The sequence below is a fragment of the Panthera onca genome, chromosome D4 (genome assembly GCF_046562875.1).
Source record: "Panthera onca isolate mPanOnc1 chromosome D4, mPanOnc1 haplotype 2, whole genome shotgun sequence".
Taxonomy (NCBI): domain Eukaryota; kingdom Metazoa; phylum Chordata; class Mammalia; order Carnivora; family Felidae; genus Panthera; species Panthera onca.
This window is the reverse complement of record NC_138351.1, coordinates 19,580,774-19,594,834: the sequence shown is the minus strand read 5'-3', so window position 1 is coordinate 19,594,834 and position 14,061 is coordinate 19,580,774. Positions and strand designations below refer to the sequence as shown.

The window sequence follows — 14,061 nt, the reverse complement described above, 5'->3', positions numbered from 1 at the left end:
TTGTTCCGTTATATTGCTTAAATAGGTTTTGATCAATTCGTTAGCTGTCGCTACTTCTTGGAGTTTCTTTTGAGGAGAATTCTTCCATTTCGTCATTTTGGATAGTCCCTGGGGTAGCACGGAACTGCAGAGCACTTCCCCTGTGCTGTCTGGAGTAACTTGCGTTGGTGGGCGGGGCCGCAATCAGACCTGATGTCTGCCCCCAGCCCACCGCTGGGGCCACAGTCAGACTGGTGTGTACCTTATCTTCCCCTCTCCCAGGGGCAGGACTCACTGTGGAATGGTGTGGCCCCTGTCTGGGCTACTGGCACACTGCCAGGCTTGTGGTACTGCTGCGATGGGATCTGGGGTATTAGCCGAGGTGGATCCACAAGGTGCACAGGGGTAGGAGGGGTAGGCTTTGCTCGCTTTGCCACTGGTGGTCTCCTGCAGGAGGGGTCCTGCAGCACCGGGAGGGAAGCAGACCCTTGGGAGGGATAGATCCACAGAAGCACAGCGTTGGTTGTTTGAGCGGTACAAGCAAATTTGGTGATGGGAACTGGTTCCCTCTGGAATTTCCGCTGGGGGATGGGAGAGGGAGATGGCGCTTAACCGGCGCCTTTGTTATCCGCCAAGCTGAGCTCTGTCTTCCAGGGCTCAACACCTCTCCCTCCCAGTGTCCTCTCGCCCTCCCTACTCTCTGAGGGCAGAGCTGTTGACTTTTAACATTCCAGATGTTAAGTCCCACGGGCTGTCAGAACTCACAGAGCCCCAACCCTCCGCTTTTCCAAGCCAGACTTCGGGGGCTCTGCCTTGCCAGGTGGACTGGCCCTCCACCACCCTGGTTCCCTCCCTCCAGTCCGTGTAGCGCGCACCGCCTCTCTGCCCTTCCTACCCTCTTCTGTCGGCCTCTTGTCTACGCCTGGCTCGAGAGAGTCCGTTTTGCTAGTCTTCTGGCAGTTTTCTGGGTTATTCAGGCAGATGTAGGTGGAATCTGAGCAATCAGCAGGACAAGATGAGCCCAGTGTCCTCCTACGCTGCCATCTGCCCCTCTCCAGAGGTCCATCTTCTTGCTGTGTTCTCACTTGGCGTTTTCTCTGTACACATGCACCAATGATGTCCTTTTCTGTGTCCCAAATTCCACTTCGTATAAATATGCCAGACCGAATGGATGAGGACCCACCCTAATGGCCTCATATTAACACTTTGAAGGCCTTATCTACAAATATAGTCACATTCTGAAGGAATAGGGTTAAGGTTTCAACATATGAATTCTGGGCGAACAAAAAATAACAAAATATGTGAAGCAAATGTATGTTCCAATTACAGAAAAAAATGAAAATACTTAAAGACTTAAATAAATGAAAAGATAGATCATGCTAATAGAAAGATTCAGTATTGTTAAAATGCCAATTCTTCCCAAATTGATAGTACAATAAAACCACTATCAAAATCCCAGCAGAATTTTCTTGTGGAAATTGAAAAGCTGATTCTAAAAGTTACATGAAAAGGTTAAGAACCAGTTGGAACTATCTGGGGAAAACAAGCAATTCAGATGCCACACTATCTGATTTCAAGATTTACCACTGATAACAGTATCGAAAAGAATAAAACACCTAGGAAAAAATTTAAACAAAGAGGTGAAAACATCTGTGCACTGGAAACTACAGAACACTGATGAAAGAAACTCAAGATATAAAGAGATGGAAAGATTTCATGCTCAGGGACTGCAAACAGTAATATTAAGTTCATACTACTCTGGGGCGCCTGGGTGGCTCAGTCAGTTAAACATCTGTCTCTTGGTTTCAGCTCAAGTCATGGTCTCACAGTTTTGGGTTTGAACCCTGCATTGGGCTCTGCACTCACAGCAAAGAGTCTATTTAGGATTCTCTTTCTCTCTCCCTCTCTCTGCCCCTCCACCAACTCCTCTTCCTTTCTCTCAAAATAAATCAATATATCAACTTAAAAAAAAGTTCACACTACTCAAAGCAATCTTCAGATTCAATGCAATCTCCATCAAAAGTCCAGAGGCATATTACACACTAATAGAGAAGAATAATGCTAACATTTGTATAACCCCAAATGGCCAAAGCAATCTTGAGAAGAACAAAGCTGGAGGCATTATACTTCCTAATTTCAAAATCTATACAGAGCTATAGTAATCCAAACAGTATGGCACAAACATAAAAACAGACCCATAGACCAATGCAACAGACATGAGAGGCCAGGAATAAACCTTTGCCTAATGACCAATTTTTCGAAAAGGAGTGAAGAATATACAAGGAAAGGACAGTTTCTTTCAACAAATGGTGCTGGGAAAACTGGACAGTCACAGGCAAAAGAATAAAACTGGACTCCTACCTTAAACACAAAATCAACTCAAAATGTATTGAAGACTTGAATGAAAAACCTGAAGCCATAAGCTTCTAAAAGAAAACATAGGCAGGTAAGCTCCTTGATAGTCTTGGCAATGATTTTTTAGATCTGATACCAAAGCAAAGGCAACAAAAGTGAAAATAAACATGTGGGACTAGCTCAAATTAAAAAGCTTCTGCACAGCAAAGGAAATGATCAACAAACAAAAGGCAATGAACTGAATGGGAGAAAATATATGCAAATAACATACCTGATACGGGATTAATATATAAAATATATAAAGAACTCATTCAACTCCGCAAAACAAACAATCCAATTTTAAAATGGGCAGAGGAAAGAAATGGACAGTTTTCCAAAGAAGACATACAGATGGTCAGCAGACACATGAAAAGATGCTCAACATCACTAATGGAAGTGCAAATCAAAACCATGATGAGTTATCACCTGACATGTCAGAATGGCTACCATCAAAAAGACGCACTACTGCACAGACCAGACTTCGCTTGAGGGCCATGCTCCACTTTCTCTGCAGCTATGTCTGAAAAACCCAGTATGGCTGTAATTGAGAAGTTCAATAAGATGAAACTGAAGAAGACAAACATACGAGAGAAATCCACTGCCTTCAAAAGAAACAACTAAACAGGAGAAGCAAGCAGGTGAATCGTAATAAGGCATGTGCCGCCAATATGGACCGTACATTCTACAGCATTGCCTTATTTTACTTCTTGTGGCTGTTGAACTTTTTAAGATGTAAAGAGGTTCGATCAAGTTTAAATGACCATCCTGCCCCTTTTCACATCAAAGAATGGAGAACTACTGACAATGAAGGCGCCTGCCTCTCCCACCTAGAAAGGGAGATGCAAAGAACTTCCATGTTGGTGAAGAAAGAAGCTGGGTGGAACAGAAGTGAAATCTAAAGTAAAAACCAAGCTGGTCCAGGGTGTCCTATAGGCTGTAAAATGCAGTTTAATCAGAGTGCCATATTTTGTTTACATCATTTTAACTATTGGAATGCACATTTTGTAAAATATGCAAATACAGCTTTAAAACCTGAAAAAAGAATAAAAGAACAATGGGTAAGAAGTATTGGAGACAACGTGGAGAAAAAGGAACTCCTATGCACCTGGTAGGAGTGTAAATTGGTGCAGCCACCACGGAAACAGTGGGAAGGTTCCTCAAAAAACTACCATGTGATCCAGCAATCTCACTTTCTCAGTTTTCCAAAAGAAATGAAAACAGGATGCCCAAGAGATATCTGCACTCCATGTTCGCTGAGGTATTATTCACAACAGCCAAGATATGGGAAACTACCCAGTGTCCATCAAACAGATGAATGGATAAAGATGTGTGCATAATTTAACATTATTCAACTCTGAGAGAGAAGGAAGGGAATCCTGCCATTATGACAGCATGAATAGACCTTGAGGGCAGTATGCTAAATGAAATAAGCTGGAAGGAGAAAGATACTGCCAAGTATCATTTATATGTGGAATTAACAACAAAAATGTCAGGCTCATGGCAACAGAAAATAGAGAAGCGGTTGCCAGAGGCTAAGGGGTAGAGGAAATAGGGAACAGCTAGTAAAAGGGTACAAACTTTCAGCTTTGAGAAGAATAAGGCTGAGGATCAAATGTAAAACATGGTGACTACTGTCGACAACCTGTACTGAGTAACAGAAGGCTGCTAAGAGAGTAGAACTTAATGTTCTCACCAAAAACAAGTATGTGAGGTAATGGATGTGTTCACTGACTATACAGGTGAAATGCTTTCACAACATACACATAGGTTAAACCACCACACTATACACATTAAAAATCGTATAATCTCATTAGTCAATTGCACCTTAACAAAACAAATAAAAATTACAAAGAAAAAGAAATCTATTACAGGAAGTGAAAGGAACATCCAGCTTCAAGAGATGATGTTAGGACCTTTCAGACTCATGACTGAAACTTTCTGAGACAAGCCAAACAAGCATCCATGAAGGGGTGATTCTTTGCTTAAAAAACTTTTCTTTACCTTACCTATGAAATCACTTCAAATTAAATTAAAACTCTTAGAAATGACCTAGTGTTTCGTACTCAACTTTCTTGAGAAACTTGGAAAAAGCAGAAAATAGAGTCTCTACTGATTAGGACATCATTTATATCGAAAGCAGCATGAAAACAGCAAAAACAAAGCCAGCTGTTGGGCTGTAGATTTGTTTAAAGAATGAGAGAAAGAAAAAAAGAAACATGAATTTAAAGTTTGGCTCTGCATGCTAAAGGCTACAAACTTTATGATCTTAGCAAAGTATTTAGCTTTTCTAGAGTCTATTTCCTGGGCAAAATAATGACTGTTAACACTTAACTTGCTGAATTGTGATCAGGGTTAAAGATAAAAATATACAGAAATATAGAGGTGGACTAGGGTTTGAACATAAATAACAGATGACCTGACATATAGTATTCCTTAGCCAAGCGTGTGGCCTGACACATAACAGAAACGCAGTATAAGACATACTACATAGTTATTCTCTGCCTATTTTTATATATGCATTTGATTTTAAAAAGAACATCTAGTATAGATCCTATGTTTGATACCCTCTTGATATACAGATTAAGCCCAAGATATGGGAGACGGAGGAGTCCCCCCAGATATCAAAGATAATGAAGAATGAACCTAACATTTATCTAAGTACTTTCTCTAAAACTTAGAAATGTTTAAGAAGAAAAAACATGGGTGCCTGGGTGGATCAGTCAGTTAAGCGTCCAACTCTTGGTCTCAGCTAAGGTCATGATCCCACAGTAATGGGACTGAGCCCCACATTGGGCTCCATGCTCAGCATGGAGCCTGCTTGGGACTCTCTCTCCCCCACCCTCTGCCCCTCTTCTGCTTATGCTCACTCTCTAAAAAATCAAGACAATATATAAGAACCTAAAACTATAAAACTTCTAGACTATAACACAAGAAAAATCTTCTTGATCTTGTATTAGGCAAAAATTTTACAGACATAAAAAGCTTCATCCGTATTCTTTTATTCATGTTTCTTATATTCCATAAAAGTATATACTGATGAAGTGGATTTCATCAAAATGTAAAAACTCTGCTCTTCAAGAGATTGTTAACAAAAAGCTCAGCAAGAGATTATGAAAAAAAATATTACAAAGCACTACAGTTTTTAGGGTATGGGACAACATGTCAGCAAATTACTCTTACATGGTTTGATGAAGTTAAGTTCCTTGTACCATTTTTACAACTTTTCTCTAAGTGTGAAATTATTTCAAAAGGAAAAAGTTAAATGTGGAAATAATTTTTAAAAGAGAAAAACATGAACACTTATCTTCATTTTGAAGTTTTCTTCATAAGAGGTAAGGTACATAATATAAAACATACAAATCATAAAAGAAAACCTAATAACTGAATAGTTGAAAGTAAAAGCTTTGGCATGCCAAAAATAAATGAATCAGATAATAAACAAGGAAACAAATGTTCGTAAAAGACAAATAGCAACAATTTCCTTAAGTGGAAAACCACAACACAAAAGACATGAACACCTGTTTCCAAAAACAGAAAGTCAAACACTCAATAAACTTATGAACATAAGTCCTATAGTTACTTGTAAATGCAAATCAAAATCAAAATATAACGTTTTTTCATTTAATTGAATAAATTTTAAATTGTTAATACTTAAGACAAATGAGAACAGAGAAACACATTTACTGCTGGTGGGACTATAAATTAGTACTTAATTTAAAATTCGGCAAAGTTCATGAAAATGTAAAATTCACTGAGCAATGCCACTTGTAGGAATTTATCCAATGGATAAAAATACACAAAATGTATGTACAAGGAAGTTGAAAACAGTGTATTTTAACTGTGAGCACTCATGTGAATACCCATGAAAAGGGGATCATGTTAGGCAAAGAATGGTACGTTCACACAATTCAATACTATACGGCTATAAAAAAGAAAAAGGTAGATCTGTATGTGCTAACATGAAAATATCGCGAGGGTACATAATATATAATGGTGAAAAGAATACAAATTCAGAATGCTAAGTATAATAATCCAATTTATGTAAATTTTAAGAACCTGAGAGTGTGTGTGTATATATATACATATACATATACATATACATATGGATATTTATACATAAGCATGCCACAGTACATGCCATAAACACTTCTGGACAAATACATAGTGGTTAACAATGTTACCACCGAGGAGAGGGACTGCAAGCTGAAAAAGGGAAGAGAGGCAGACTTACCATGTAACTCTCTTTACTACATGTGCCTTTTACTCTTTCATCATTTTCTCTTTTAAGATATAATTTTTTTTTAATGTTTATTTATTTTTGAAACAGAGAGAGACACAGCATGAGCAGGGAAGGGGCAGAGAGAGAGGGAGACACAGAATGTGAAGCAGGCTCCAGGCTCTGAGCTGTCAGCACAGAGCCCGACGCAGGGCTCGAACTCATGAACTGTGAGATCATGACCTGCGCTGAAGTCGGACGCTTAACCGAATGAGCCACCCAGGCACCCCTTAAGATATCATTCTTAAAGGTCTATTCAAAATGAATTAAATTGTTTTACCCAAAAAATTCTGTGACTCTTACAAATACTTTTTGTTGAGTTATTTTAATTTGTACTTTTATCAATTTTGCAAAAACATTACCTGAAATGGTTTGGCAGGGGCATATGTTTCAGTTGCAGGTGTGGGTTTCGGAATGCTTTCAATCAATTCCAAAATCCCTTGCAGTTTTTTATCTGAGATTCGTAAAGAAATCAGTGGTAACTTTCCAAATATCTTGAATCTGTTTCAAAAAAAACAGTAATCATTATAAGGCAAACTTCATTCTGATTTAAGTGCACTAAAAAGACAAATGTTCCCCTTGAAATATGCAAAAGTAATAAAATGCAATTTTAAGCTCTAAAAATTACCCACACAGTCCCTATGACATATTATTCCCTAATCTCCACCCAAATTTGTTTTGCCTCACTGACCAGTCTCACTAGGTAAACTAACTTCAATATTTTTCAGCCGCTTATTTTCTAATGTTACTATGTTTATTATCCCTCTACTATTTGCCAAGGTCAGTTCACAATTACTAATTATTAATTATTTATTACATTACAGACACTAAGGAAAGCACTGAAATACATTATCAAACATAGTCACAACCTATATGGTAGACAACCTATTTTTGCTCTCTGCTACTTGTAAGTTCCCATATGCACAAAGTTCCTATCAGGAAACTAATGCTTACCAAGTTCAAGTAACTACTACGAGATTATGTATCTAAAATCATGTTTAAAAGTCAGATGTGACTGAAGAAAAGTTACATGATCATAGTAAGTAGATGCATATGACGAAATCCAACACCTATCCATGATAAAAACTTTCAGTGAACTAGATGAAAGGAGAGCTTCCTCAACTTGATAAAAAAGATCTTCAAAAAAATCTACAGCTATCATCATATTTAATGGTTAGAAACTGCAAGTTTTCCCACTAAGATTAGGTACAAAGCAAAGATGTCTCTCTGATCACTCCTTTCAATACTGTACTAGAAGTCTTTACCATGCAGTAAGACAACAAAATAAAAAGTATACAGATTGTGTTCACAGATGACATGATCATCTATACAGAAAATCTAAAAAGACTCCTACAGAACTAATAAGCCCTTATAACATGGTTGCAAAATACAAGGTTGGTATGCAGCAATCAATAGCTTTCCTACATACCAACAATGGACAAGTGGAATTTAAAAATTAAAAACAGGATCATTTATATTAGCACCCAAAAAAGTAATACTTGGGTATAAATCTAACAAAATATATACAAGATCTATATTGGGGAAATTGTAAAACTTTGATGAGTGAAATCAGAAAAGAAATGAAGAAATAAAAAGATATTCCAGTTTACCTATGGATATTAAAACCCAGGGCACCTGAGTGGTTCAGTCAGTCAAGCATCCGACTTCAGCTCAAGTCATGATCTCACCCATCATGGGTTTGGGCCCCACACATAAGGCTCTATGCTAACAGCTCAGAGCCTGGAGCCCGTTTTGGATTCTGTCTGTCTGTCCCTCTCTCTCTCTCCCCCTCCCCTGCTCATGCTCTATCTCTCTCTCTCAAAAACAAACATTAAAGAATTTTTTTTAACTCAGTATTGTCAAGATGTTAGTTCTTCCCAAACTGATCTATGGATTCAATGCAATTAACATCAATATCCCAGACAACTATTTAATAAATATTGACAAAATGAGTCTAAGGAGAGGTAAAGTATCCGGAAGAGTAAACATAATACTGAAGGAGAAGAACAAGGATGGAGGACTGACACTCCCAGACTTCAAGATTTACTATAAAGGTAGAGTAAGACACTGATATTGGCAAAAGAAATGACAAACAGATCATTGGAAGAGAATACAGAGCCTAGAAGTAGACTTCTATAAATAAAGTCCACCGATCTTTGACAAAGAAGTAAAGGCAATATAATGAAGCAAAGATATACTCTTCAAAAAATATAACAGAGATAACTAGAAAAATGTGCTAAGGCTGATATCCAAGAGATTACTGTCTACTTTTTCTTTTAGGATTTTTACAGTTTTAGGTCTCATAATTGAGTCTAACTCACTTGGAGCTTATTGTTGGGTATGGTATAAGAAAGTGGTTCAATTTCATTCTTTTGCATGTAGGTGTTCAGTTTCCTCAGCATATTTTTTGAAGTGACTGTCCTTTCCTCATTTTATATTCTTGCTTCCTTTGTTATGGAGTAATTGACCATATAAGTATGGGTTTATTCCTGGGCACTCTATTCTGTTCCCTTGATCTATGTGTCTATTTCTGTGCCAGTACCATAGTGTTTTGATTATAGCTTTGAAGTATATCTTGAAACCTGAGACTATGATACCTCCAGCTTTATTCTTCTTTTTCAGACTGCTTTGGCTATTCAGGGTCTTTTGTGGTTCCTTACAAATTTTATGATTATTTGTTCTAGTTCAGTGAAAATGCCACTGATATTTTGTTAGGGATTGCTTTGAATCTGTAATTTGTTTTGTTGTATAGACATTTAATGATAGCAATTCTTCCAATCCATGAGCATGGAATTCTTTCTACGTCTCGGTATCCTCATTTTCTTTCATCAATGATTACAGTTCTCAGAGTACAGGTCTTTCACTTCTTTGGTTATGTTTATTCTTAGGTATTTTATTCTTTTTGGTGCAACTGTGAATGAGATTGTTTTTTCTTTCTGCACTTTATTATTAGCATGTCAAAAGGCAACAGATTCCTATGTATTCATTTTATACCTACAAATTTACTGAATTCATTTAGTCTAGTAATTTTTTTGGTGGAATCTTTAGGGTTTTGTGTGTAGTATCATGTGATTTGCAAATTAAGGGTCACAGAAAAACTGATAGGAGATACCGAGATGTTTTATATACCTCTTACATGTACCCATGCCTTGCCTCCTTCATTAACAACATTCCCAACCAGAATGGTGTATGTTTGTTGAAACTAATGAAACTACACAGACAAATCAGAGTCACCAAAGTCCACAGTTTACATTACTGTTCACTCTTGGTGCTGTACATTCTGTGGGTTTGGTCAAATACATAATGACATGTATCAATCATATCATTTAGAGTATATCATCTAGAGTATCTTCACTGCCCTAAAATCCTTTGTCCTTCGACTATTCATCCCTCCCCTGTCAGCTTCAAGTCCCAGCAAGCGCTTTTCTTTTCACTGTGTCCCTATTTTTGCCTTTTCCACAATGCCATCTAGTTAAAACTACACATTATGTAGCCCTTTCAGATTGGCATCTTTCACTTTGTAATATGCATTTAAGGTTCCTCCATGTCTTTTCACAACTTGATAGCTTATTTCCTTTTAGCACTGAACACTATTTCAGTGTTTCATATGGCACAGTTTATCTCTGACCTACTAAGTGACATCTTGGTTGCTTATAAGTTTGGGCTATACAATTGAAATATAAAATTTAAGTGTATAAACTTTATGTAAAATTATGAATAAAGTTGCTACAAACATCTGTGTGCAGGTTTTTGTGGGGATGTAAGTTTCAACTCCTTGAAACCTAAAACCTTAAAATCCTAAAAGACAAAATAGACCATAATCTCTTGGACATCAGCCTTAGCAACATTTTTCTAGACATTTCTCCTCAAGCAAGTGAAATAAAAGCATAACTAAACTACTGGGACTACATCAAAATAAAAAGCTTCTGCACAGCAAAGGAAACCATCAACAAAATGGAAAGACAACCTACTGAACGGGAGAAGATATTTACAAATAATATATCCAATAAAAGGTTAATATCCAAAAGATATAAAGAATTTCTACAACTTAAAACCAAAAAACCCAAAAATTCTGATTTAAAAAACGGGCACAGGACCCGAATATTCTTCCAGTGAGGACATACAGACAGCCAACAGACATATAAAAATATGCTCATCACTAATCCTGAGGGAAATGCAAATCAAAACCACAATATCACCTGACACCTGCCAGAACAACTAGCATAAAAAAGACAAATAACAAGTGTTGCTGAGGATCTGGAGAAAAAGAAATTTTCATGCAACGTTGGCAGGAATGTAAATTTAGACAGCCATTGTGGAAAACAGTATGAAGTTTCCTCAAAAAATTAAAAACAGAAACACAGTAGTTCTACTGGTGGTTATTTACCCAAAGAGAATGAAAACACTAATTTGAAAAAAATACATCCACCTTTATGTTTATTGTGGTATTATTTATAATAGCCGATAGAAGCATCTGGAAGGTCCATCAATAGATAAATGGACAAAGAAGATATATATACAATGGAATATTACTCCACCATAAAAAAAAGAATGAGATCTTGCCATTTGCAACATGGGAGGACTAAGGGCATAACACTAAGTGAAATAAGTCAAAGATAAATACCATACAATTTCAGTTACACGTAGAATCTAAAAAACAAAAAAACAGATACACAAATACAGAGAATAAAGTGATGGTTGCCAGGGGAGAGGGTTAGGGATGGGCAAAATGGGTGAAGGGGAGCGGGATGTATAGGCTTCCAGTTCTGGAATGACTAAGTCATGGGGATAAAAGGTATAGCACAAGGAATAGAGTCAAATGGTATTGTAATACTCTTGTATGGTGACAGAAAGTAGCTATACTTCTGGTGAGCATAGCACATTTAGAGTTGTCAAATCGCTATGCTGTACACCTGAAACTAATGTAACCTTGTGTGTCAACGGCAACAATTTTTTCCGTGACTCTAAAACCGTTCTAAATAAAGTCTCTAAAATAATAAAAGTTTAAAATGAGACATATCAGGGGCGCCTAGGTGGCTCAGTCGGCTGAGTGTCCGTCTTCGGCTCAGGTCATGATCTCACAGTTCATGAGCTCGAGCCCCACGTCGGACTCTGTGCTGACACCTCGGAGCCTGGAGCCTGCTTTGGATTCTGTGTCTCCCTTTCTCTCTGCCCCTCCCCCACTCATGCTCGGTCTCTCTCTCAAAAATAAACATTTAAAAAAAATTAAAAAAATAAAATGAGACTTATCAAAACGAGAGTAAGTTTTTATTCACCATTTTTATCCCTCTATCTTTTCTAAAACTTAACTTTTTCAATTCATACGCATGGCTGCTAAGGTTATCAGTTTAAAAACATATCTGCATTTCCTGAGAAAATTAGAAGCTTTCTTTTACTTTAATAGCTGAAATATTTGTAATTAGTTCCATATATTCTAGTTTAACTTAGGTAACCATTATAAATCTGTCTCATTATTATAACTCAACTTTTCAATTTCTTTATATATACCAGGTGTACAAGCTGAAAATGGGGGCACCAAAATACTATGTACTAAATAGTAGAGGACTTCCTTTTTATTTGCCTTAAATGTTTTAAGATCAAATTTCAAAGGATGCTGCCTAATACTTTTACAGTTCCAGGGTTTTAGCATATTCACTTCAGACTGCTCCAGCTTACTAAATTAAAATCAAACGCTTCTCAGATTTGTTCTTTCTAAATCATTTAGTTTCTGCCTCTTATTATTGTAGCTGTCCTTCTCTGATCCTAACCTATAGCAATTTTAGTATCATTAGAATACTCGTTCAAATGACCTTCCCAGTATCTTTTCCCTTGTACTGGTCATGTTTGACTACAATGCACTGGACTGGAAACTGGTAAAAGATGGCCAGGGGTTAACTCAGCCTGCTGCTTATTTTGATAAATTAAGTATTACTGACTGGAACACACCCGTGCCCATTCATTACGTATGGTTTACGGCCATGTTCACCCTAAAACAGCAGAGGTGAATAGTTATGACTAACAATATGGAATTCAAGCCTAAAATATTTACTATCTGTGCCTTTACAGAAACAATTTGCAACTGTTACATGCGACTGCTCTCTCATAATCTTGCATTTCCTTTATCTATCTTTTTTTCTTTAAGTTTATTTATTTTTAGGAGAGACAACGCATGTGCCCGCATGAGTGGGAGGAGGGGCAGAGAGAGAGGGGGAGAGAGAATCCCAAGCAGGATCCAGCACTGAGCATGGAGCCCAACATGGGACTCGATCTCATGAAGCCTGAGATCATGACCTGAGCCAAAACTCAATCTAAAACTTAACCGACTGAGCTGCTCAGGTGCCCCAGATATAGGTTTTAATCGGTTATTTCGATTGTTTCTATGCTCTACATATTCCCTGCATTACAGGACATTAATTCTTCCTGATCATATACTGATAGAGCAACCCAACGCAAGTTCCTCAGCATAATATCAACTTCTTTTTCCTGGTACTCCCTAACTTTCTAGATCCAACCATACTTAAAAAAAAATATTTCAACTAAGCTAAAAAGGAATCAATTCAAACTCATGTTTACAACAGAAAATCACATACATCTTTGTTTTTTACCACATACTGACAAACTTTACAAGATATATTAAACAATAAATAGGCTGTGGGACATCTGGGCAAGAACTAGAGAACCTAAGCCTTGTATCTAATATCAGACTACACCTAGTGTTGGATTAGAAAAATCCACAATGTATAGAATGGCTTTTGTTCCTTCTGTCTTTCTTAAGCCAATTATTGACATCCCTCTGCCTTAAGACTCTCAGACTGTAGTTTGATTTCCTAGCAGAAGTCAAAGAGAACAAGATTCAGTACGCTACACAATGTTTGCTAGCAGACAGAGTCATTATATTTTAAAAAGCAACAAAGAAGAGTATGGGTCTCTCTTTCACACGACAGGAGCAGGTAAGTAATAGCAGTCACGTCCACAGCAGTAGGAAAAAGCCAGGCTATCACTACTTACCTCTTTCCCCCATACTTCCTTTCAGACACAAAGCCTGGGCACTACTTTAAGAGCATTCTCTTGTTGCCTCCCTTGTAACAATTCCCCTGGGACTGTTTGGTAGGCGTTAGATGTGTCTTTAGTTAAATTATAAAATAGATGATCCGCCTGAGGTTTGCAAGGAAGAGGAAAAAGTACTGGCAGAAAGACAGGTGAAAGGACTGGTTACAGTCTGAAACTATTGAGGACTAAATCAGCTAACCAGTCCAGTCGAGTTCAACAGACTTCTCTACTTAGGATCCTGGGCCCAAAGTTTCAGCTAACAGTAAAATATAAAGATCTCATTAAAGATCAAGGTATTTATATGATAAATGTAAAATCAAGTATCACTTATAATCTGATTACAACTCCACTCTTTATTTTCT

The 14,061-nt window shown here is 37.4% G+C and overlaps 1 protein-coding gene and 1 pseudogene across 8 annotated transcripts in view; one reads left to right on the top strand and one right to left on the bottom strand.

The window, feature by feature from the left end:
- The window catches only part of VPS13A (vacuolar protein sorting 13 homolog A), a 253,659-nt gene that overhangs the window by 165,522 nt on the left and 74,076 nt on the right, over nt 1-14,061 (bottom strand). For all 8 annotated transcript variants that reach the window (XR_014135928.1, XM_081790878.1, XM_081790879.1 and 5 more), the window contains one exon: nt 7,012-7,150. Coding sequence is in view for 7 of the 8 variants with exons in the window: in XM_081790878.1 (XP_081647004.1) it covers nt 7,012-7,150 (139 nt within the window). In the remaining variant the exon portion in view is untranslated. The remainder of the gene's footprint in view (nt 1-7,011; nt 7,151-14,061) is intronic.
- Nucleotides 2,731-3,022, top strand: LOC132663601 (thymosin beta-4 pseudogene; annotated as a pseudogene).